The sequence below is a fragment of the Ctenocephalides felis genome, unplaced genomic scaffold, assembly GCF_003426905.1.
Source record: "Ctenocephalides felis isolate EL2017-DRISC unplaced genomic scaffold, ASM342690v1 CF-g0.4_SCAFFOLD_01886, whole genome shotgun sequence".
Lineage (NCBI taxonomy): Eukaryota > Metazoa > Arthropoda > Insecta > Siphonaptera > Pulicidae > Ctenocephalides > Ctenocephalides felis.
In genome coordinates, this window is record NW_020538040.1 from 156,804,508 (window position 1) to 156,829,203 (window position 24,696).

General features: G+C 30.5%; 1 protein-coding gene across 1 annotated transcript in view; it reads left to right on the forward strand.

Annotated features, from left to right (window-relative positions):
* LOC113376105 (autophagy-related protein 16-like) overlaps window positions 1-24,417 on the forward strand; it is a 35,259-nt gene extending 10,842 nt beyond the window's left edge. Inside the window, exons 2-3 of the mRNA XM_026616031.1 lie at window positions 16,872-16,992; window positions 24,224-24,417. Coding sequence (XP_026471816.1) covers window positions 16,872-16,992; window positions 24,224-24,417 — 315 coding nt within the window. The remainder of the gene's footprint in view (window positions 1-16,871; window positions 16,993-24,223) is intronic.
* Window positions 24,418-24,696: the final 279 nt, after the last annotated feature.

Below are 24,696 nucleotides of genomic sequence, written 5' to 3' on the forward strand. Positions count from 1 at the left end.
ACATGTGGGTGGGTTGAAAAGGAGCAACTGAACCTTTACCCTGACAAAAAGTAAATTAAATTAAAAAAATCAAATTTTACAAGAAATAAATTAAATAACGTAGCTATTATCTTGTAAAATCCCTTTGAAATAAGAAATAAGACATTGGGGTAAAAAGGACCAGGTGACAAATATTTGAAAAACAGCAAAACCAACACATTTCTATAATGATGGGAGCTTTACTGAACATAGTCAGACATTTGTTTGTTTGATATGTGTTATTTGTTGTGATATAACTGGTTTGAGTTTCACAATATAATTGCTCAAAGTCAAATAGGATATATGCGCACCGCTCTACCTTAATATTAAGTTTTGATTTCAATTTCATAGATCACTTAGATCGATAAGATTTCAGTTGTATTGAAATCTTAAATGGAGCTCATTATTGAGATATATAATTCGATCGCCTGCAACAATATACATTCTACCGCATCGGCGTTTCAAACCGATAAACAATGTAGAAGAGCACGTCTTTGGCGTCGCATAGTCTTATCTTTTGCAACGGTATCAGCAATATCTTGGTGGAAAATTTTCGAAATAAGGAAATGGTCTGCGGAAATCTCACTGGAATTCGCGTGGATCAGTGTTGCGTAACAAACATTGCGTAGTATAGGATCGTGCTCGGACGAACTGAACCGAACCATCGCGTCCAGGGACCGGACGACCGCCAGCCGATTCCCTCGAACTGTTGCGTTGCGGTGAGCGCTTCTGCGATCCGTGACGTTTATATAGCTCAAACCTAATAAAATCCAAAATCCATTAATTAATAAATTAATTAAATACGTTAATTAAATAGGTGTATGCTGCTATCAGGAGCAATGTCGTGTATAAAAGTATTACTCATTGTGGATAATTAATGACCTTTAACTAGTGGTGCATGGCATCGTGCTTTAAGGCAAATTGCTAGAACTTTCTGTACCTTAATTTAAAATATTTAATAGCTTTGAAATTTTTGAAAACTTTTTTTGAGAATTTTGTATTTTTTGTATCCAATGTGTACAAAAAATTGGACTTTATGAAAAAATTAGATTTTTTGAAATTTTTAACTTCCCGTAGGGTAAGTTATAGTAATCGCAAAAAAATCGGAAATGAGCATTTTTATATATCTTTACGTTTCAGAGGTTTCTGAATATTTTGGCATACCTTAGAAAAAATGGTTGTATGTGCGTGTGTTTGTATGTGTGTGCGGATACAAATTTTCGTCGACGATTTCGGGAACACGGATGAAGCGATTTGAATAATTCAAAAAACATTCGATTCGTATTGATAAGGAGACGTGCTGATTAGTTTTTGGCAAGGCACGTTTTGGCCAAACACGGTAACTCAGTTTTTAAGAGAACGGAGCGTCCGATTTGAATAATGCAACAAGCATTTTACTTGTATGAAGAACTGATCATTTCATGAAGGCAGGTCTAGCGGATTCGGAGATCTAGTGAAAAAAGTAAAAAAATGCCATCTGGCGGTCAAAAATGATCATTTGACATATGCACATCAAATTATCAGATATTTTATAGACATTTTAACAATAGGTATAAATTTTGTTTACATTCCTATGGGCTCCGTACCAATGCTTATTCGTTAGACGGCGGCGCGGCGCTTACGCGCTTCGATATTTCGTCTCTATGCAGTTAAAGCAATACGATTGCTTTTTAAAAAAGTTCAAAATTTCCAAAATATTTCAAAATACGCTTTTCTTCAAAAAGTCTTTTTTTCAAAAAAAGTAAATTTTTGTCAAAAATTTATAGTTTCTCAAAAATCTAATTTTTCAGAGTAAATTTTTTTCAACACAATTAAAATTTTTATGAAATATCTGATAATTTGATGCGCATATTTCTAATGATAATTTTTTATTCCAAAATGGCGTTTTCTTCTACTTTTTTCATTGGATCTCTGAAACGCTGCACCTGCCTTTCCAAATATTTAATCAGATCTTCATTTTGTCAATCTCTTGTTCAGTATCTTGTTATGCGAATTAAATTGAAGTATGTTTTTAGTTATATTTGAATTTTCATTTGCTTAGAGTTTTCGAAACAATAGAAAATGGACTTGTCTCAATAACGTTCAACTATATATAGTTTAATAATAATGTAAGTTGTTTAAAATTTATGGAGTATTGATTAATGGAATATTAAAAAACGGACCAAATATTAAGTTATGCCTCATTCATAAATGGCTTATATTAGAACTTTATAAATGGTTAAAGCTTATTTAAGAATATACATGCGTTATATGATGCGTTATATGATGCCTATGTATTGGTAACTATCAACAGTAAGTTCAAATTATTTGAAGACAATTTGTAAAATGGTAATTTTTATGTCTTAAGGTTTCTACAAATATTTTCAACATTTTTCCCAATGATTTGTTGCATTTCTTACTTTCTTGTTCTTCGGATGGCAGTGGTTCGCATTGCACGGTAGGTGCTCAACTTAGCACGGCCGACAATTGATTGTCATAAACCGTTCAGCGCGCGGTGATAGAAAAATGCAATTACTTTTTTCCGATCGAAGAAAAATTACAGCGTCGTTTGTAAGACGATGAGCCATCATTTTTATATTCTTCAAGGTCGTGGGAAGAGTCTCATTTTTCCAAGTACGTTTGCACGTACTTCGATAACTAAAATGGGTTTTCATTTGTCTAATCGAAATATATCAAAGCTGTAGAAGTAGATATATATATATATATATATATATATATTAGGGTGGTCTTTAATATGGACATTTTTGAATTTCCTTGCTTCCAAGGGCTCAAATGGTTCCAAATTGATAAAAAACAATTTTCTGAAAGTTTTAGCTCTTGATATTGTCTTTTACATAGAGCGCAATTTAATCAAAGTTTTGTATGGAAATAGCATGAAAAAGATGTCAAAAATTTTGCAGAGCGTCGAATTTTCAATAAAAAATGACACGAATTTTCACTTTTAATTCATTTGTCGCTAAGTTATACCTATTTTTTTTTTTCAATTTTTTTTCCATGCTATTCCCATACAAAGTTTGATTGAATTGCACACTATCTAAAAGTTAATATTAAGAGCTAAGACTTTCAGAGAATTGTTTTTTATCAATATATATACTAGTATCGACTTTACATTTTTCTTAATTCCATTTAATATAGGTATTTAAGTACAAATTTCAAATAAATTGATTTTATTTTATTATTTGCATTTTATATTTTAATCTCAAGCATATCTTAGTTACTTTACGGTAGTAATAATTTCTAAATAACATTTTCTATTTTTATTCTAAATAACAATTTGACATATTATATATTATTATTATTTAAGTACAAATTTTAAGTGAATTGACAATGTGGCAGTTTTCATCTCATGTATCAAACAATCCCATTTTTTCCTATTGTTTACACCTTTTTCAGGGTAAAGTTTAAGTTCGTCCTTTTTATTTCACCCATTATGTAAGCTTTTATAGAGTTTCAATAACTATTAATTTAAATTATTTCTTTTATTTACAATTACAATACAATTTTTTTATTTACTATTTTCTTATTGTTTACACCTTTGCCAGGGTAAAGTTTCAGTTGGTCCTTTTTTTTCGACCCATATGTAAGCTTTTATAGAGGTTCTATAATAAAATAATAATAAATCTTATAAAATAATTAAATAACGTATACTTAAATATTATATCAAAGTTTACGTATACTTAAATATTATATCATCAGTACTTTTTGATGGGTTTTCAAACATGCCTGTTTATATCCTAATAATGACATTGCTTCATTTAAGGCGATGGCTGGTTACACATTTTTTGCCCTCAACTTTCAAATATTGTTGTTAAAAAAATCCTAACATTACTTGTTTTTGAGATATTGGTAGTGGATCTTTTTACCCCCGGACCTTTGAGACCCGCTCTATCTTACACATACGCTACACATTTTACCAAAGTTTCTATCGAGAACAGATTATTTCAGAGCCTATTTATTTTCTATGATCGTTTTTTATTATCAGTTAGCGGTATGAAACTGTCTAATGGTTATTATGAAAAAGTTGATGTTAATAAATAAATAAGAAATATTGTGACCCGCCAAATTTCTCATGATTGTGCAACTTTATAAAAATCATTTATTAAAGTAAATCATATCATAGCAAATGTTACTAACTAACCACTTTTCTTAGTGGTCAGACATTAGTAAAGAATGCGGAAAGCGTAATCAATCTTATTCACGGAGGAGTTCCATATAAACTCATTCTGAGGTTATAAGTATTGTAAAGTGATTGGTTCTTTCTGGAAATTTTACAGCATATTCTTACTGAACTTTCTGAAATTGCTGGTCCATTTATCAATAGAGATTTTTTTGAACAAGATTTTTTTTTTGTCATTGTTTAGCAAGCTATACAGTAAATGGGTAGTACTGCCCTAGGGCAGGTCCATGGGCTGATGTTATGAGCTAAAATCCAACTCGATTCAGGGAAGAACAGTGTGAGATGTTTTCCATTACCATTTCACACCGTAGTGCCCGAAAATGGGATATTTTTAATTGGAAACATATTTTGGATCTACATATTCAAGTATTTTCAAGTCATACATTAGTAAAGAATGCGGAAAGCGTAATCAATCTTATTCACAGAGGAGTTCCATATAAACTCATTCTGAGGTAATAAGTATTATAAAGTGATTGGTACTTTCTGGAAATTTTACTGAACATTCTTACTGAACTTTCTGATATTGCTGGTTCAGTTATCAATAGAGATTTTTTTTTAACATGATCTCTTTTTGTCATTGTTTAGTAAGCTATACAGTAAATGGGTAGTACTGCTCTAGGCCAGGTCCGTGAGCTGATTTTATGAGCTAAACTCCAACTTGATTCAGGTAAAAACAGTGTGAGATGTTTCTATTACCATTTTACACCATAGTACCTGAAAATGGGCTACTTTCAATTGAAAACATATTTGGGATCTACATTTTCAAGTGAAAATGAACAACGCTGAAGCTGTACAATTTTAATACGTTCTATATCAGGAGATAATGTTTGTTCATTTATATTTTTTATGAAATTTTGTTGCTTCGTCAGAATGATATCTGTAATATTTATAAACAATCATATGTGACAGATCGAATGAAAATTTTTCATAAATTTTCGATTTAATCTTAATACTAAAATTGTTGAGTTTCTCCATATTGAATCTAATTATTAAAATTAATACTATTTTACTCAATTATCAATGGTGTATGAATGCTGTGATGTTATCGAATCTCTCTTCAATTACAAAACATACTATTCAAAGTAACTTTATCTTAAATATTTTAAATAAACCAAGAAACGCAATCAAATCTGCCGCAATAACAAATCCGTTTGCGTTGCCGAGACGGGCACTGTAATATCGGAATAGTTCACAGATGTTACTATTAGATTAAGCTACGTCAGTCTGTTTTTATTTACGTACAATAAAACACGAATTACGAAAAGCCCAGAGCGTTATTTCCGTATAAAGGTTCATCTTTGTTTTAATATCTTGCGCGCATCAGGTAACGTCCGTCGGTATTATTTCGTCTTATTTCGCCTATATGCCTAATGCATTAGTTTTATATTATGATTTTCTATGATAACAACCGATAGTGAAAGAGCTGATGTAATTGAACTATAAATTTATTAATAAGTTACTATTTAGTAATATGCTGGTGTGGTTATACCTTGAAGTCAATTGAAATTTTACTGCATTTCTTTTCTTAAAAAATACAAAAGCTGACAATTTTATTTGTACAACATAGCAGTTATAATATATCCAACATCAGTGGAATAATGATAAAATAATTCAGGCTCGGACAGTCTGGTGTTAAGCAGTAGTGACCTCGATTTTTACTTGAAAAAATAGATAGCAATATATTTCTAACAATAACTGAGAATATCCCTTACTGGGTATTTCTGCATCAATAACAAATTCATCAGTACAGAAATTGAAATAATAAAATATCATCACATAGAGATAGAACAACCGTTTGGGTTGCCATCTATAAAAAACCACATCATTCAAGAAGTTAGCCCTACAGCCCATATGATTCGTTAAGTTCTGATCACTCTTCAAAAAATCATAAGAAAGAAAAATGCACTATTTTTTATTTTATCTAAATATGCAGTTTCATGATCGAATAGGCGCCACTGAAGATGAATAACTTGTTTGCATTTTTATTACACTAAATTAATCGTATGCGTTGTGTAATTAGTAGTATGAAAATTATTTTTTTATAATTATAAAAAATAATTGGTTTCATAATTAAGATTATTCTGCCCAGCATTATGCATTAGATATAATATTAATATTTCATATAAATCAACATTTTTTAGTTATGGCAGTAGATGGCTTGATTACTTTTATATCAACAAAATGCTGATACTTAAAAAAAATTCGGCATTCTAATATACATATATGTATACGGTTAATTCAGCGTTATATTTGATGTGTTCAGTGTAATTACTATAATTTCTTGAAGACTTTTATGAAATTGGTATCTGCAAAAGATATTAAAAGTCCGCACACCTCCACCTTCCTGAATCTTTTTTTTTTGTTATTTTTTTGTTATTTTTTATATGTATTAACAGCATTAAGAATTTAAATAGGCTTATAATTTTGTTATGATGACTTGCTAATGAGGCTTTTATTTTTAGCAACCCAACGGTTGGCCATATCTATGTTTGATATATTTTATTATACTGACTTGTGATTTGCTTTTAATGCAGCATTTTCGGGTAAAGGCTATTTTCACTTGGAAAGATTTGCTATTTTCAAGTGAAAACTATCTGATGTCAACTACTGATTGACCCGAGAAGGTCAATCTGATCGATTATAGAACCTATTATTCCAATGCCATAGCTTTAACCACTAAGACCAAAGGAAGCTAAATCTTCCCGAATCAACAATTTGACCAATATTCAAGTAATATTCTATTTAGCCATCAGATTTACCATATAGGGGGAAGTCCCCGAGTGCATTCATCATAAGATTTTCATTCTTTGACTACAAATTACGAAAAATGGATGTATGTAGTGACCGTTAGCACTTATACAGAACAAAATTAAATAATTAGAATAAATTACGTCAATTTTCACAAAAAATATCAATATGTTTACTTCTGGCGCTAAGGGAAGACTTAGTGTCCGGTGCTAAGGGACAGACAATTTTGTTCATTTGGTGGTACCTACTAAAATTGTTTGAAATATCTAATTATATTCTACCATTTTACGGATAACAATCAAGTACTACTTTTATTTTTGAATGCCACTAAAATATAAATGCATACACTAGAATTACTTTCATTGATATTTAGGTGACGCCGTGTTTTTGCGTCTAAAACAACAAAGGGTTGCTCTTGCCGTGGCCGTGTGCGTTACCGGTGAGTCTTGGCGCGCGATCCTGTACCTGTGGCTCCTCGCGCCCCTTTCATTCGTATTTTGAAATAAAAAGATTTATACTCGCTTAAATAATACGTGTTAAATAGAGTGTCCGGTTTTAGGTGCCGTCCGGCGTTACGGGACTTTCTCCTATGCATACTATGACATTTAAAACTGCGGCAGTAATACATGTTTATTTTCGGCATATCATTATCAAGTTCAACATAATTGTATTTATTTTATTCTTTAACACCAGAATATTCATCCTTAGGCTCCCGTATTAGGTCTTTCATAATAGGCACCATATCGCCAAAGCTATGAATCGGGCATCAAAGAGCTATTTGTAAAACAACTACAGATATTTTCGCAATGTCTTCGGCGCGGAAGAATATTATCACGACAGAAAACCATCTAGATCAAGTTCAACATTTATTGATGATATTGTATTTCAAGAACTCTTTGTTTGAGTCTCAGTTACATTTCCTTATCGTACATCACGTGCAGGAAATTATGCATATAAAATTTTGATAAAATGCGCTATAGAATGGTACCGCTAACTTGGATTACGAAGCATATTTTACTATGTAAATATTTTATAAAAATTAAGTATCAAAAGAGTTTATTGAGATTTATGTTCAAGAAATATAATGACTTTGTTAGAGTTACTCACTCATTTTTAAAGACATTGGTTAATCACTGGGTTGCTCCGCCGAGAAAATTAGGTTAAAATGTACAGAAACAGCTCATAGAACCCTCAGTTTCGGGCACTGTTAAAATAAATAATTATTATAATAATAATATAAAAACTTACTCATATTTGTTTATTCCACATGAATTTCTGCTGAACAATGTTAACGATAAAGTTCTTTATGGACTTTTTACATACGAAACATTAAAAATCACATTTGTTTTCTGAAATAATAGTTATTGGTTCTATAATATATGTATCATCGAACTCTAATTTTTTATATGCCATCATGCTGCTAATCTCATATTATAAATCGGTTTATTTGCTGAAAATGTTATTACACTATTGATTGGTATTAATGATCATAATTCTGGTTTTACTGATCTTTGCCTTATAAAATAGTTTATAACTTATTTAGTTATTATTTATTGAGTTATTTAATTGCACAACATATAATTATTGTTTCATTAAATTATACATTCAATTTCGTAGTCATTATTATTACTAATAAGCCGTTCTTTTTTCTTCGTTTACAGGGAGTATAAAATTCATTTTATGACTTTCCTTTATGATTAAGTTTGGAAATTGGCTATAACTATTTGCAATTAATCGGTAAATTATTGAAATACGATGCTAATAAATACTGAATATTATTTCTTTATGAGTGTGAGAAAATGAATGACCTGTTGGGCCATGTAATTTAAATGTACTCTACAATTGATAAATAATTAACTGTGATGTATTTACTGCTACGTCTAATTATGAAGATAAACAAATAATAAATAAAATGAGATATTCATTTTTTTGTTATATTCGAGAATATTTTATGGAACTATAATATTTTGACAATGAATAAAATCAATCAATAATCACAAAATTGCATTGACAAATACCTGATTAAAACCTGACAAATAAATAGTGATTAAAAATTAAAAATATATGTTATATTTCAATTTGAAAAATTATTTTTTATACATGTGAAATATCTTCCATCTTACCTAATTTTATTGGAAGGAATTTCAGAGGTTGCACTTGTTTAGTCTTCAAATCTCTGGATTCTATTCCATACTACTTTTGAGCCAAACTCACCTTTTGGCAGAATCAGTATTGTAGCATCAAATGCAAGTACACTGAAGTCATGGAAGGTTTTGAATTCTTGATCTTATAATATTAAATGGGCTGGCTGACATTATTCTTATAATATTGAATGAGATTAGTGTCCAATTAATCAAGTTTCATATAACTTATATTTAGAATAATAAATTTCTCGTCCAATATGAATTAATAAGATATAACCTTTATACAGTAATACTCCGCTTAACGCTGTTTTGGTTTAGCGCTTTTTTATTTCAACCCAGGTTTCGAAGTGGTAAATGTGGAAGATGTCGAAGAAATAACTCAAGAAGCGGCAGTCTTTCAGCTCAAGAATTGAGCTCAAGAGCTCAAGAAGTTAACTGAACAAGAAGAAAACAAAAATGTTGACAGCAATGAATGAATCAGGGGAAGAGCAAAAAGAACTTTCGATGGTGTTTGTAAAAAGTAGTTTGTCTACCATATCTGAAATATTCGATCAATTCATTAAAAATGATCCGAATTTAGACAGGAGCTCAAAAGTAAGGTGTGGTGTTAGAGATGTTCTATCCGTTTATGAAGAACTTTTAAGAGAACAACGCAAAAAAGGCAAATAACATTAGAAGCTTTTGTCACAAAAAGACAGAACACTGAAAGCGGGGAAGACTAACTAAAAAATATGACTGACTTAGAATTTTGTTTTTTCAAGAATATTCGTTTTGTTATTTATATTATGTTTTTATTTTTGCAAAAAATAATAATGTGGTATAATTTGGGCTTTAAAAAATAAATATTAGGATTTATTTTTATAAAAACACATACTTTTTAAATTTAATATCTAAACAATTTCCTAGCCATCTCCTAACTCCAATAATTCCATGTAAAGATTTTTAAATTACAATATTTATTACAACTGTTAGATAATTTAATATCTAGTAATAGTAACGAACAATAACATAAATTTAAATAAAAAAAGAGTACAAAATAAAGGATAGTATTTACATTAAAATGATATCCGTAGTATGATGATTTAATATAAAATAAAAGCAAATAATTAAAATAATAAAATTAATAAATAAAATAAATAAAATTTCTGAATAATAAAAATAATACTAGAAAAACAATAAAGTGGAATAAAAACAATAAGTGACAGATAAAGATAGCTTCGTTTAACGCTGTTTTACATTACGCTCTATTTTGATGGAACTTATCCCCAGCGTTAAGCAGGGTATTACTGTATTCTCAATTTAAAACCGATAATCACTACTGCTTGACATCATACGGGTACCTAACCTGGAACTTCTATTGGAAGCCCATGGCTCTAACCACTAATCCACAAGGAAGCCTATTATTCCTATGACTTTAATTGAGATTCATGTAAAATTTATTGAAAATCATTCCTAGTATTCATATTCTTAATTAATAGGTGCCAAATAAGCTTCACAAAGACTCATTCGCATGAAAGCACATAAAATTTTATAGCCGCCATACCATTGTTCACAGAGTCCTAAAAAACGCCGATCATCAAGACGCGGAATCTGAATTATCATTAGGCGTCTCGATAAACTGAGACCGCTGATTGAAATAATGTCATTAGAAGTCCAAACAATGAATGCACAGTGCATCGCGGGCTGTGGGATCCGTCCGCGGCATATTGTGACGATAGCATTCCGTTGAATCCATGTTGAATCGTCGTCTGCACTAGTGAATCAACCGTTACGAAATATTCCGGGCATTGTTGCCTGTTCCGAATTTTAATCGCATCTTATTAGATGGTAAGCTCGAAGGAACCATCGCTAACGAGATAATAAAATATAATGCAGTTTTGAAACTATCATTTTTTGTGATACTTTTGGCGAACGATCCCATATTTTCTTAGATTTTGAAGACTGTGGCCGTTTTTTTTTTCAAAGTTCTAACAATTTTTAATAAAAAAAACTTTATCAATGGTATAACATTATATGATGACGCGAAAGAAATCGATTTTTATTTATTCAATTCAAAACTTAGCTTGAAGTCATTAGATCTTCGAATATACTCATTAATATGATGATGTGTTGTGAAGAGTGGGCAAAGAAACTCTACTGAGCATGATTCTGAAAAGAAAAGGAAATTGGATCGGACTCATTTTGCCAAAAAGAGTGCCTCTTACACTAGGTCGTGTAAGGTAAAATATGTGGAATATATGTATATAATACATATATATGAAATATATTGTAGGAAAACTAGTTATGAATATAAAATTATATAATCCGTTGGATGAAAATATAAACAATTTATTAATTACAAAATTTTATGATAAATAAAAATGACAAATCATTTTTGTTTTTCCTCAATGTCTAGCCTGCTTGTTTTCTCACACACTCCCTGCCCAGTGTTGACCTCACAGTTTAAAAAATACAGGAAAACACGTTATAAAAATATGGTGGGAAAGTAGATTATAGCAGTGTTGTGGTACTGGTCAATTAGAAATTCATCTAATGGAATAAATGACAGTTTCGTCTTCGACCTTCCATCATCTCCATACTCTGCATATGGTTCTGAATATAAATCACGTGATAAATTTCCTGAACCTCGATGTCTTGGCAAATTTTGAAGATTCAGCCACGATCTACTGTATTTATTTTAATTTCTATAATATTTTGGGTAAATAGATGGCGCTCTGTAAGAATATGGATTTTCGCAATGATTATAAATAATCTTTTTGACTACTGTAGCCCTTTGAATCATACATCGGATTCTCGAGAGTGTATTAAAGAGTCATCAACTTGACAAGATGCAGTCACAAAGTCTTATGCATCAAAAGACGATTTGGTGAGTTAACGGACAAGGAGAGGTTGAATTGCGATTCCAATGAACCATTTGATAGTGAATTCAATTCATGACCCAAGATCTAGGCGCAGAATTAATTTTTGTGTCAGCAATAAACACTGAGGTCTGGGTATACAAAATGGGTATACCAACAGAAGTCCGGTGTCAGTAGAGTAAATGGGTTCACTCGCATATATACATGACAAGGACATTTTCGAATTTCTTTGCTCCCAAGGGCGCCAATGCTTCCAAATTAATAAAAAATGAATCTGTAATAGTATTAGCTCTTAATATAAACATTTAGATAGAGCGCACGTCAATTGAAAGTTTAAAATCCTATTCATCGTGGAATCAAGATTAATTTTGCAGCAAAATATTTATTTAATTTGTGATGTTGAAACTCAAATTATTATCTTGATTCCATGATGAATAAATATTGTAGAACAGCCTACATGGATATAATTAGAGGTTAAGTGGTTTATAAATATTCTTATGTGTAATAACATTTGAGTTCAAATCAGAAAAATGAATCATAATATCAAGGCTGTACTTAAAATCTCATAATTTTCAAACTACACTTGATAATTTTTTCCATGATAGTTACTACCATCTCTATCATCCTGTTTTGGCTTGACGTTGAGCTCTGGGACACCCTGTATTTCATGTAATTTTAACAAAAATATTTGTTAGAAAAAGATCGGCTAGAATTATTCTTCTGAGATGTTGGCTCGTTTCTCAATAGTTTTTGTTTTATAGCAAATTATTACGTTTTAGATTTTTTCTTAAAATGTGCGATATTATTTGATAATAAATATCAAATAATATCGCAAGTTTTGAGAAAAAAACTATAACGTAGTAATTTGCTATAACGTAATATTAGAGAATAAACTTTAAGTTTATTATTTGAAATCATATCGAAATTCTTCTAGTAGTATATAATGATTTTTAAGAAGTTTTATAATAAAGTTAATTTTAAAAGCAACAAATGGTGTGAAAAATAGTGTGAACTAAGTTTTCGTGGTAATTTGTAGATCATATTCTCAGATAACATAAGTGCATAAAGCATAAAGAGTAATCGAATTTGATGCAGATTTTTCCCCCAACTCTCTTACTACTAAATCATAATTTGAGAATTCGTCGTTGAGTCACATTTGTATTCGATTTATGCAATTATCTCATATATTACTTGACGATATTTAGGTACGTGTGAGCGTTGGACGGGACGCACGCGTCCACGTTCTCACGGGCTAATAGAACAAATAATAATAAGTGGGTACCACGGATTGAAAAGAATATTTAATTGTTTTGACTTATGGATATGAACTGTAAACGCTACCTGTTGCAAACAATAGAATTTACCTTAATTTAAAAAATTACCTGAAAATCAAGATTGCCATTAAAGTTCATTATGATACTTCGAAGAAAAATCATAATTGTCCCGATGCATGATTATGAAATGCGTTATAAAGTAACGTTATTTTGGTACTTACAGTGGGAAATGACAATATGATAGAAATCTTGAGATAATGTAATTATTACGTCGTTAAATTTACCGAAATTGTCACTGCTAAAATTCTAATCATAAATTGTCATTTACTGCTCGAAAAGTTGAGCGTATGATAGAAAAATCTATACCAATCCGTAAAGAATTGCAATATATTAATAATTGTTATATATAGCACAATATATATAGGTACTCTACAAAATTAATTTGTTTGATTTACAATAATTATGAATGTATAAAATAATAGCAATCTACAAAATAATATTTTTGTTTGCAAATGGAACAAAAATACAAAATTTAAATTTACATATATAAGTTTTGTTTTGTTTTTAAAGATTTATTTATTTTCATTTATATTAGTTTATACATACGTATTTCTATACAATTTATATACTCATGTATAACTATCCAAAGATATAAATACATAAACTTATATTTAATACTAACGAATAAAAAAGAAAATTTACTTATAAATAAATTTCTAATCATGGAAAAATATCTACGTAGGGAAGGGAATATCTAAGTAAACATATCTAAGTAGGGAAGCTAGATAGGGGCTAGTTGTAACAATTTCTTCTAAATTAATATATCTTGAAATCGACTGATCATATTTATACGTAATAAACCTGGATAGTTGCTGTAACTATTCCTCTATCAAATCAAGTAAAAACTAGCTGTAAGTGGAATTCTGTCTTAAGGCAATTAAGGCATCGTGCCTTAAGGCAAATTGCTGGAACTTCCCGTACCAAAAATTATTATTTTTTTAAAAACGATTGACATTTTTAAAAAAAATTTACTTCGAAAAAATACGATTTTTAAGAAACTATAAATTGGACAAAAAATTACTTTTTTTTGAAAAAAATTTTTTTTAAAAAAAATTTTTTTTTAATTTTTTTTTTTTTTTTTTTTTTGAAAAAAATTTTTTTTTTATTTTGACATATTGTGGAAGATCTGAACTTTCTTTTCAAAGCAATCGTACTGCTTTAACTGCATAGGGGCAAAATATAAAGCGCGTAAGCGCCGCGTCGCTGTCTAACGCATAAGCATTGGTACGGAACCCATAGGAATGTTAACAAAATGTATACTTATTGTTAAAATCTCTATAAAATATCTGATAATTTGATGAGCATATGTCTAATGATCATTTTTGACCGCCAAATGGCTTATTTTTTTACTTTTTCCTCCATATCTCCGAAACCGCTAGAGCTACCTTCATGAAAATTTTATCGATTCTTAACCTTGTCAATACAAGTGAAATGTTTTTTGAATTATTCAAATCGGACGCTCCGTTCTCTCAAAAACTGAGTTACCGTTTTCGGCACTTTTTGCCCCGTATCTTCGGAACGGCTAGACCTTCGCCAAAAACTAATCAGCACGTCTCCTTATCAATACGAATCGAATGTTTTTTGAATTATTCAAATCGGTTGACCCGTGTTCCCGAAATCGTCGACGAAAATTTGTATCCGCACATACATACACACACATACATACATACATACACACACACACACACACACATACACACACACACACACACACATACATCCATTTTTTCTAAGGTATGCCAAAATGTTCAGAAACCTCTGAAACGTAAAGATATATAAAAATTTTCATTTTCGATTTTTTTGCGATTACTATAACTTACCCTACGGGAAGTTAATAATTCCACAAATGTTTCATTATTTTACAATTAATCATTTTCTAAAAAAATACGGTGATGCAACTTACCCCGTGTTTGGGGTTAGTTGTAACGTCTACCTAGGCAAGTAGTAACCACAATAATACTTCTGATGGTTTATTCTTTTCTTATTTTTAAGAAAATTGACTTTTTTTTAAGAAATTCTTTTCATAAATAAACGCAAACTATAATAAATACAAATGAAATATATAATGTCTCCTATAATAAAAATGTTTACAATAAATCAACGTTAAATACAATTATTATAATGATACAAATGATAAATATAGTGTCTTTTGTATTACAATTTACATTTGTTAGACATCTTACAAACTATAAATTAATTTTGGAATTATAAATAAATTTTACCCGATCTCCTTCACTTGAATGTGTATATAATTTTTGTATGTTACAACTAGCCCCAAGGTGTGATTATTTAACATTGATCAAGATAACTATTTAACTTAGTTTTTTTTTGCTCAAGCCTTGTATAAAATTTTGTTCAATTTTCTTTAAAAATTAACACTTTTTTTCATATTTATTGCTAATTTTCGCGAACTTGAAAATATAAGTTTGAAATTATTATAGTATGTTATTACAGTATGTGTGTGTGTGTGTGCGGATACAAATTTTCGTAGACGATTTCGGGAACACGGATCAACCGATTTGAATAAATCAGAAAGCGTAGAAAATAAAAAATTGTTACACAGTATCAAATATGGATAAATAATATTTAAATATTGATCAAAGTATTTTATTTTTATTGATTTATATGGACAACATAACAGTCCATATACATATATGTAATTTAGTACACGCCAATAAAATACTATACTTATATTTATGGGAAAGTAAATAATGTCAAAGATAATAATAAAGATAATTTATGATTGGAAATAAAGAAATTAACAACGTCGTAACTATTAATATTCCAAATCGAAACAGTAAATATCAAATCCAATATATAAATTAATAATTATTACCGAAGTAACTAATAATTGAACGTAATATTAATGTGCAGTTTAAACCTTCGTAATTATCTATCTAATTGAATCTTTTGTGATAGTAGTAAATCGGTTTTGAATTAAATTCCATAATTATTATAAAATTGCATGTTGTGGACTTGCTTTTTTATAGCAAGAACATAAGATTGAAATTAGTTGAGTTAATTAGTTGTTTTTAAAATTGTTTTTACAATTTTTTATTATCTTATAATTATGCTTTTAAATTTATTCAAATTACGTTCACTGAACAATTCTAAATTTAATAGCGAATTACTGTATAGTATTGTATAATATGACTTTATAAACTATACAATTAAATAATTTAATGCTTGTGATGTGCATTAATTTAACTTCTATAAAAATCTATTCTGACTTTGATGAGAAATAAAAAAAGCATTTCTGATGATCTAGACTTCCACTTCTGCAAGAACATAAATTATTTATTTCATTTAGATATATTCCATAATTTATACCTAATGAAGTAAAGCTCTCTCACAACGGAGAACGATTCGTTCATGAAAAGAAATAATTGTGATTAATAACACAAAACATTATAAAGCAATCCCATCCCCTTCTTCAATAATAACGGGGACCCCTTCAATAATAATTCTATTATATTTGTACTGGGATATTTTTTGTTGATAAATTAGAATTAATTAATTGATAAATCAAATATTTAGTAACATTATTAACAATTAGTATAATTATTAATAAATTGATTATTTTCTGTTTTAGCACACCTTAACGGGCCACAGTGGTAAAGTCATGGCAGCTAAATTTTTGGGAGAAGCATCTAGAGTTGTTTCTGGCAGTCATGATAGGACTTTGAAAATTTGGGATCTCAGAAGTAGAGCATGTAAGTACTAAAAAATATAAAATACCTACAAATAAATAAATTTCACTGGTATTGACCAATTCCATGCTTGTAGTAAGAGTTATAATGCGCCTGGTCTGTTTGCCAGGTTATGTATATCTAATATGTAATGTCATTAATAAATCTTAACTTTGCTTGTTTTTGAGATATTGGTGGGAGAACTTTTTACTCGCGGACCTTTAAGCCCCGCTCTACATTATATTATATATTATATTTTTTTATCTATATGTTTTTTCGCTCTAAACCTTGCATAAAATTGTGTTCACTTTTCTTTAAAAATTAGCACTTATTTTTGTCATATTTTTTGCTAATTTTCGTGAACTTGAAAATAAAAGTTTGAAATCATTAATGTGAGAGGTTATTAACTTTCCGTAGGGTAAGTTATAGTAATTGCAAAAAAACGAAAATGAAAAGTTTTATATATCTTTACGTTTCAAAGGTTTCTTAACATTTGAGAAAAAAGCCTTAACACCTTAGAAAAAATTGATGTATGTATGTGTGTGTGTGCGTGTGCGGATTCAAATTTTCTTTGAAGATTTCGGGAACACGGATTAACCGATTTGAATAATTCAGAAAACATTTGATTCGTATTGAAAAGAAGGCGTGCTGATGAGTGTTTTGGCAAAGGCAGGTCTAGCCGTTTCGACGATACGGGACAAAAAGCGCTAAAAATGGTAATTCAATTTTGAGAGGAGGAGCGTCCGATTTGAATAATTTAAAAAACATTATATTTGTATTGATAACATGAAGTATCGTTTAAATGTTTGCGAAAGCAGATCTAGCGGTTTCAAAGATCGGGTGAAAAAAAACTGCGGTGCGGCGCTTACGCGCTTCAATAAATTTCAAAGTATAAAAAAAATTAAAATACAAAAAAAAAACAAATTTTTCATGTCAATTTTTTTGACAGATTTATAAATTGTCAAAAATCTCATTTTTTTCAAAGTTTTTAATAAATTTTAAAGATTTTTTAAAAATTTTAATTTTCGGTACGGAAAGTTCCAGCAATTTGCCTTAAGGCGCGATGCCATGCACCACTAGTTTTAACCCGCCTTGGGTATTTTGCATTCGGCACTTTTCTTATGTAAAGCGTATTGTTTCATATAAGCATAATTGTTGTATATGTCACTAGCTGTACCCATTCACGCTTTACCGTGATTTAGTTTAAATTAAAAAGTTGAGCAAAGATGTGTATTTGTTACATTTAGTTTAACGTTACTACTATCTGTTCAACAATTTGTCTACGAATTTACTTATAAACTTGTTAATCAATCTACCATTTTACCGACTTACCAATTTACCTGTCAACCTATTTACCTATCAAACCGTTTCACATGTCTACCAATTTACCTGTTAACCTGTTTATCCGTCTTGTTATTTGTTTATCTAACAGTTGTGATGTCTACCATTTTACAGATCCTCCAATTTACCTGATCACCAGCTATCCTACAAATTACCTTCTCACCAATTTACTTGTCTACCAATTCACCTGTCTATCAATTTACCTGTCTACCAATTCACCGGTCTATCAATTTACCTGTCTACCAATTTACCTATCGACCTATTCATCAATACACCATTTTACCTGTCAACCAATTTACCTGCTTTTCAATTTACTTGTGATCTCGTTCTAAATGTCTACCAATTTACCTGTCATTCGTTCTCGTTCTACATGTCTATCAATTAACCTGTCAACCTGTTTATTTGTCTCTATATTCGTCTATCTACCAGTTCTCCTCTCTATCATTTTACATATCCTCCAATTTACCTGTCCACCAGTTTACAAATTCTCTATTTCACTTTATTTATTTACGCATATAAATAAATTAAAGCTCGAATTGATTCTACGTTTTAGTTAGAAAACGTTTGTATGTGAAAAAGAAAATAGCTGTTTTTAGGGTTTTTCCGGCAATTATTCGATTTTTTCTCGCCGAAAGAACCATCCTTGGACTTCAACGAACATTTTAAAAAAAGAATTGGCCAAATTGGTCCAGGGGCTGTTGAGTTATGCGCTTACCAATACATTTTGCGGTTCATTTTTATATATAAGATTTACAGATATTTGATGGGTAGTTGGAATTTTATTACCAAGTAATTGCGAAGATTACATTTTAACCTGTACTATTCGAAAACCCGGGCAAATATTGCTTTTAGAAAAACCTGGACACCACGTATGGTTACCTTATTAGTAAGAGCTAGAAAGGCGTGACTATTTCTAGTTCCCATCGAAAATGTAACATATATCCCTTGACATGATTCTTTGGTGTTTTTCAATTTGATTAGAGTGATTGAAACCGTACTTCCGAACAGGTATCCGTATGCGATCATTATCCGTACTGAATTGCCAGTATTAACATAATGTTATGCGAACCTGGACGAGGAAAGACGTTCGTGGTTCTCGGTCAAGGAAATGCACACACCGGTCCCTTATTATGTGAGCCGCGTCTGTCGTCCGAGATAGATTGATGGCATGACATTGGCCATTCGAAAAGGCGATGAAATGAAAAGAAAAAATATATAGTGCACGCACCTTGCATGCATTTCATAGAACACACTATTGCCGTTATTTCCTATATTGTTTGGTCTATTGCTTTTGTGTTGTGTTGAAATTCCTTCATAATTGCTTTTGTTGCATAAGCAGTCGTTTCTATTAATCTAGTAGGTCAAAAACAATTTACTTCATGTTTGTAAGCTGAATAAAATTTGTAACATTTAAACAAAGAATGACAAGGTAATGATGTGATGATTTTATAATACATGCTTCATTTTATTTGAAATATTCAATAAAATTCAATTCAATTTCAATTAAAAAAATATATTTCAGTATATATAATGTATACAAGATAATGGTGGATTGGTATATAAGTCTGCCCTTGGGTATTGCACTCCATCATAACTATTCAATAAAATTGACCAACTCAGACTAATAGCTCTAGAATTTCAGATGGGCAGATTTGCAGACTAAACTAAGTATTTTATTAATAAACAAGTATATAAACCATTGAGCCCATATTTCATGCAATTGTTAATATGTTTTAAATATACCAAAGGCCACTTCATTTTATTCAATAGTAGATGTAAATATTATTTTCGGTTAAAAGTATCAATAACATGTGCTCAAAATTTCCTATGACTTTGTAAGTCTGTACTCAATAGAATTTGTTGGAATACAGAATCAGTTTTGCCTTGGATGCATCGACTGCTCTATGTTCGCAATGAAAAATATTATAATATTATTATATTATATTTAAAAAGTTATTGTTAATAGTTTTATTGTTTATTTTTTTACTCAAAATTGTTCAATAATAAAATTATGACGTATTTTAACATTTTACAATCCTGTTTAAATACATCAACTTTTGATAAAACTTGCCAATACATTTAAATACATTTTTTTAAATAGAGAGCCGCTCAAAGTCGACCGATTTTTAAAAAAATCAATTCATATTACAACAAAATGTCCTAATTCTTGAAAACTCTGGGTATATGTGCTTTTTTTTACAGTTTTAAAGTTTAAATGAACAAAATGAATAGAAGTTAACCACAATAACCGTAAAACACTTATAACTTTAGCAAAGCTATAGGTTGCACATAAAGGCTCATAATTTCCAAACAACGTGACATTGTTAAACTATTTTATTAAGTCATATAAGAAATATGGTCGGAATGACAAATAAATAACTAGGCATATTTTAGGCCCTGAATATGCATTGCTACTATAAATAATAACATATCAAAGAATATAACGCTGTTAATCATATGTTTAGTAACAATAATTATGTCCGAAATAAAGCATGTTCATTAGGGCGGGTCGATTTTAAGGTCACGTAGGCACATATGATTTTCGGACACAAGGGAACAAAATAAGATACTTTGCTGAAGAAACCATATCTCTAAAATTAATTCTGATGCCCCGTGCATTGACCCAAAGATAAGGGTTAATTTTTGAAAAACCACTCAGGGGTGGTCCCAGGGGGGTCCCAGGGGGTAAACCAGGGGCGTGGGTGAATCGGCATTCTAAAGTTAGTGAGGGTCGGTCATACATTTGGACCTGATTGGGGCACTCTAACTGGGTCAAAATAGAATTTTTCAAATTTTAACCCTTATTTTTGGGTCAATACAGGTGACATCAGAATTCATGTTAGAAGTATGGTTCCTTCAGCAAAGTGTCTTATTTTGATTACTAGTATCCGAAAATCATATGTGCCTGAGCGACTTTTTTGGCCCATACACATACAAATCGACCCGCTCTAATGTTCACTGTTAAAAGCAGTTTCTTATCGTTTATAATTTTTTTAATTCAAACAAATCGAACAGACTGGTGACTAAGAATTTGATTAAAATATTTTTAAAATATATTCCAGTTGTAGAAATAGATTTTTCGTTTGCAATCCTCCAGAATTTAATTAAAATATTTTTAAAATATGTTCCTATGAACTCAAAGGTTTATCAGCGATAAAGATACATTTATAAATTATAAGTTGGAGAATTAGAATTTCCGTATCTGTTTTTCCGTCCATATAGTTCAATTATGCCTAGCTCGAATCCGAACTGGATTGCGGTCTAACCGTCTTTCTTCCGCTGACAAACTCGCTATAGGTAATTCAGCAAGGCGACATGTTACGAATATGGACCGTGGTATATCGCACATGACAGTTTACTCTACATTTTTCATTACTTTATGAAGATATACCGGTTGTCAATAATTGCACGTGGAAATGAAACATTTCCGAAATGTCGGTAGTAATAATAAATGCTCCTAGGTGTTCAGTATCGTCGGGAGATTATTGTTTGGCAACAAGATGAAAATTGTTTTTATTCCATTGAATCTTTTTCCTTGGGTTTCTTAAAAGATTTAGGTTCGATACCCGTCTTGTACAGCCTGATATCAAGTAGTACTGACTAGCTTATCACTTGAAAATATAGAAGTAGTAATATGTTTCCAAGTAAAAATAGCTTCTACCCATTTTTGCGTCCTATAAAAAGTCATCAGTCGGAGTTAGGTCAACTGGTGTGTTGTCTTTTACAGCCATGTTAGCTATCGATGTACATATATGTATTGTAATGCTGGAACCACCAATGACACCCCTTTCTCCGTAGAAGGTCCACCGAGGATCCAGCAATTTGTAGGGATCTTTCTGCTGCTAACAAAGCTGTTACTAATCTGTGGAGGCTAATCAGTAAAACAGACGAAGACGTTTGATGTATTTGTTTATTTCATGATTTTTTGTAAACACTTTACATATAACTTGACTTAACTTAACTTGAATACGACTGAATATGATTAACTTAAATATGACTCCATTGATAACTGAAGTACAACTTATAGCTCATAATTGACTGAAGGCTGAGTACTGACTGACTGAAGTATATTCATCTGAACTTTATGAAAACTATATGACGACTGACTGAAGACTTCATATTGCAAGACTTTAAAATGCTCGCTTCAATGTGACATTGAAATTCTAGATAACATTATTTTACGACTTGTGTAATGTCATTGCATAGTGCAACATAATGCATTACTTAGTTGTTATTGAGTATTTTGTGGTTTGGAAAGGAATTTTATCGACGCTTGCTGTGCTTGTCAAGGATATCTCGAGCTTACAATGTTGCAAGTATGATTTACTAAGAAACTACGTTGTTTGTATTCTGACCATTATATAGTAGTTTATAATATTATTTATAATTATTGCGAATGGGTTCATACCCCTCACAGTCACAGTATATACAGAAATGGCGCAACACAATGGGAAAGCCTCTGATGACTGAAAAACATGTGCTTCTTTTCTGCTTGGGCACATGAAAATATTCACTTTTGAATGAAATGTCATTTTTACTGATGAAAGTTCTATATGAGCACGTACTGCCCTCATCGAGCTGTTAAATTAAAATACGAGCCGTCAGACTAGAATGATCCGTAAAATTAGTAAAAAGCAGGCGTCGGAGATGCCAGCCAATTGTCGACTCCGGTGGTGACTGGACACATATTGACCGAATTGCATCATTACCTGTAACGTACACAATGCATATATAAATATTAAAGTTTCATGAAATAATTATTTTTATAAATTAACACGGCCACGCTCTTACTTGACCGACTGTAGTTTTGTTTTGGATGCAGTAAGGCCTCGACTATCCAAATATTCGTATTCAAATTGTGAAGCGTTGTTATTACTTTGTGCATATATATGTTAATAATCACTATTATAAATAATTAGATTTTTTTGTATTTACATTTGTAAAAAATATGAGTAACACCAGTCATAAAATTAACATTTTATAGAATTATGAATCTGCATATCTATTTTATACAGTAATGATGAACCAAACTAAATAGTATAACACTGCAAAGTGATTTAGAACAACAAATCACTGCTTGCGACCTATAATTAACTATAATTAACATGAAATCGAAAATCACAACTATACATTCTTATTATTAATATATCTCTAATTATGTTGTAATTAACAAATGTGCAGACATATTGATTGAATTTTATGTATATCAATTGCTGGTAGAAAAAGCATTCTATTTCCAGAAATGTGACATTTATATTGAAAACGAATTAAAAGACGATTTATTAGAAACAATTGAGGAAGGGTTTAAAACTGATTTTTTATGGACATATTATATGTGTTTTAATATTAGTTTTGTTGTGCATTGAGATTATACTCAGCTAAGTCAATGATTTGCTTAATTCTTATTCACTTACCTTTATGTTCAAGCCATAATGGGTTATAATTAATAAACTATCAATGATTTGCTTAATTCTCATTCACTTACCTTTATGTTCAAGCCATAATGGGTTATAATTAATAGTTAGTATTATTAACTATCTTTAGCATTTAGCATAGAAGCAAGGCAATAATTTTCAGGATGTTTTCAAGTCAAAGTCGCTGCTGTTCGACATAATGTTGAACCAATAAATGGAGGAGTTAGAAGATGCATGTATATATTGTCGAATATTAATTATTTCTCTCTGGAGAACTTTTGTTATCAATGAAATATTTGTAGTACATATATTGCATTATAGAAAATCAACTATGTCTTTTATTAGCAATAAGAAGTACCACTTATTTTAAGTATCTCAAATTATGCTCAAAGTTCTTGTTATGTACATTATTGTTCATTATAGTTACATGCATTATAGTAGATTTTTTAAACTGATTTGAATATAGATAAATAATTATATACATGTTGTTCGGTCTGCAGGCGTTGAAACTAAGTTTGCGGGTTCCAGTTGCAATGACCTAGTGACATCGGATGGATCTGGGTCGACCATCATTAGTGGCCACTTCGACAAGAGGATCCGATTCTGGGACACGAGGACCGACTGCGCGGCCAACGATATTTTACTTCAAGGCAAAGTTACATCACTCGATTTATCGAGAGGTAGTATTTCATAATTATTTGAAACTATAAAAGAAAATTTTTAACGCATTTTCCTATAATAGACTGTTTTCAATTATTTCATTGTAGTATACTCGTGATAATATTTAAATTAACATACAGTTAATTTTGAGTCGAGCACTATTTTATGGATTTAGAGGCCACTTCAAAATAGACTTGTTATGGTAATGTTGTGTTACGGGTCTATCTTCGCATGAGTTGGTAGTTGCGAACTGTCGAAAAGCTATGATTTGCCTGCGATCAGGTTTTTACACCTAAAACCTAATTTTACGTAT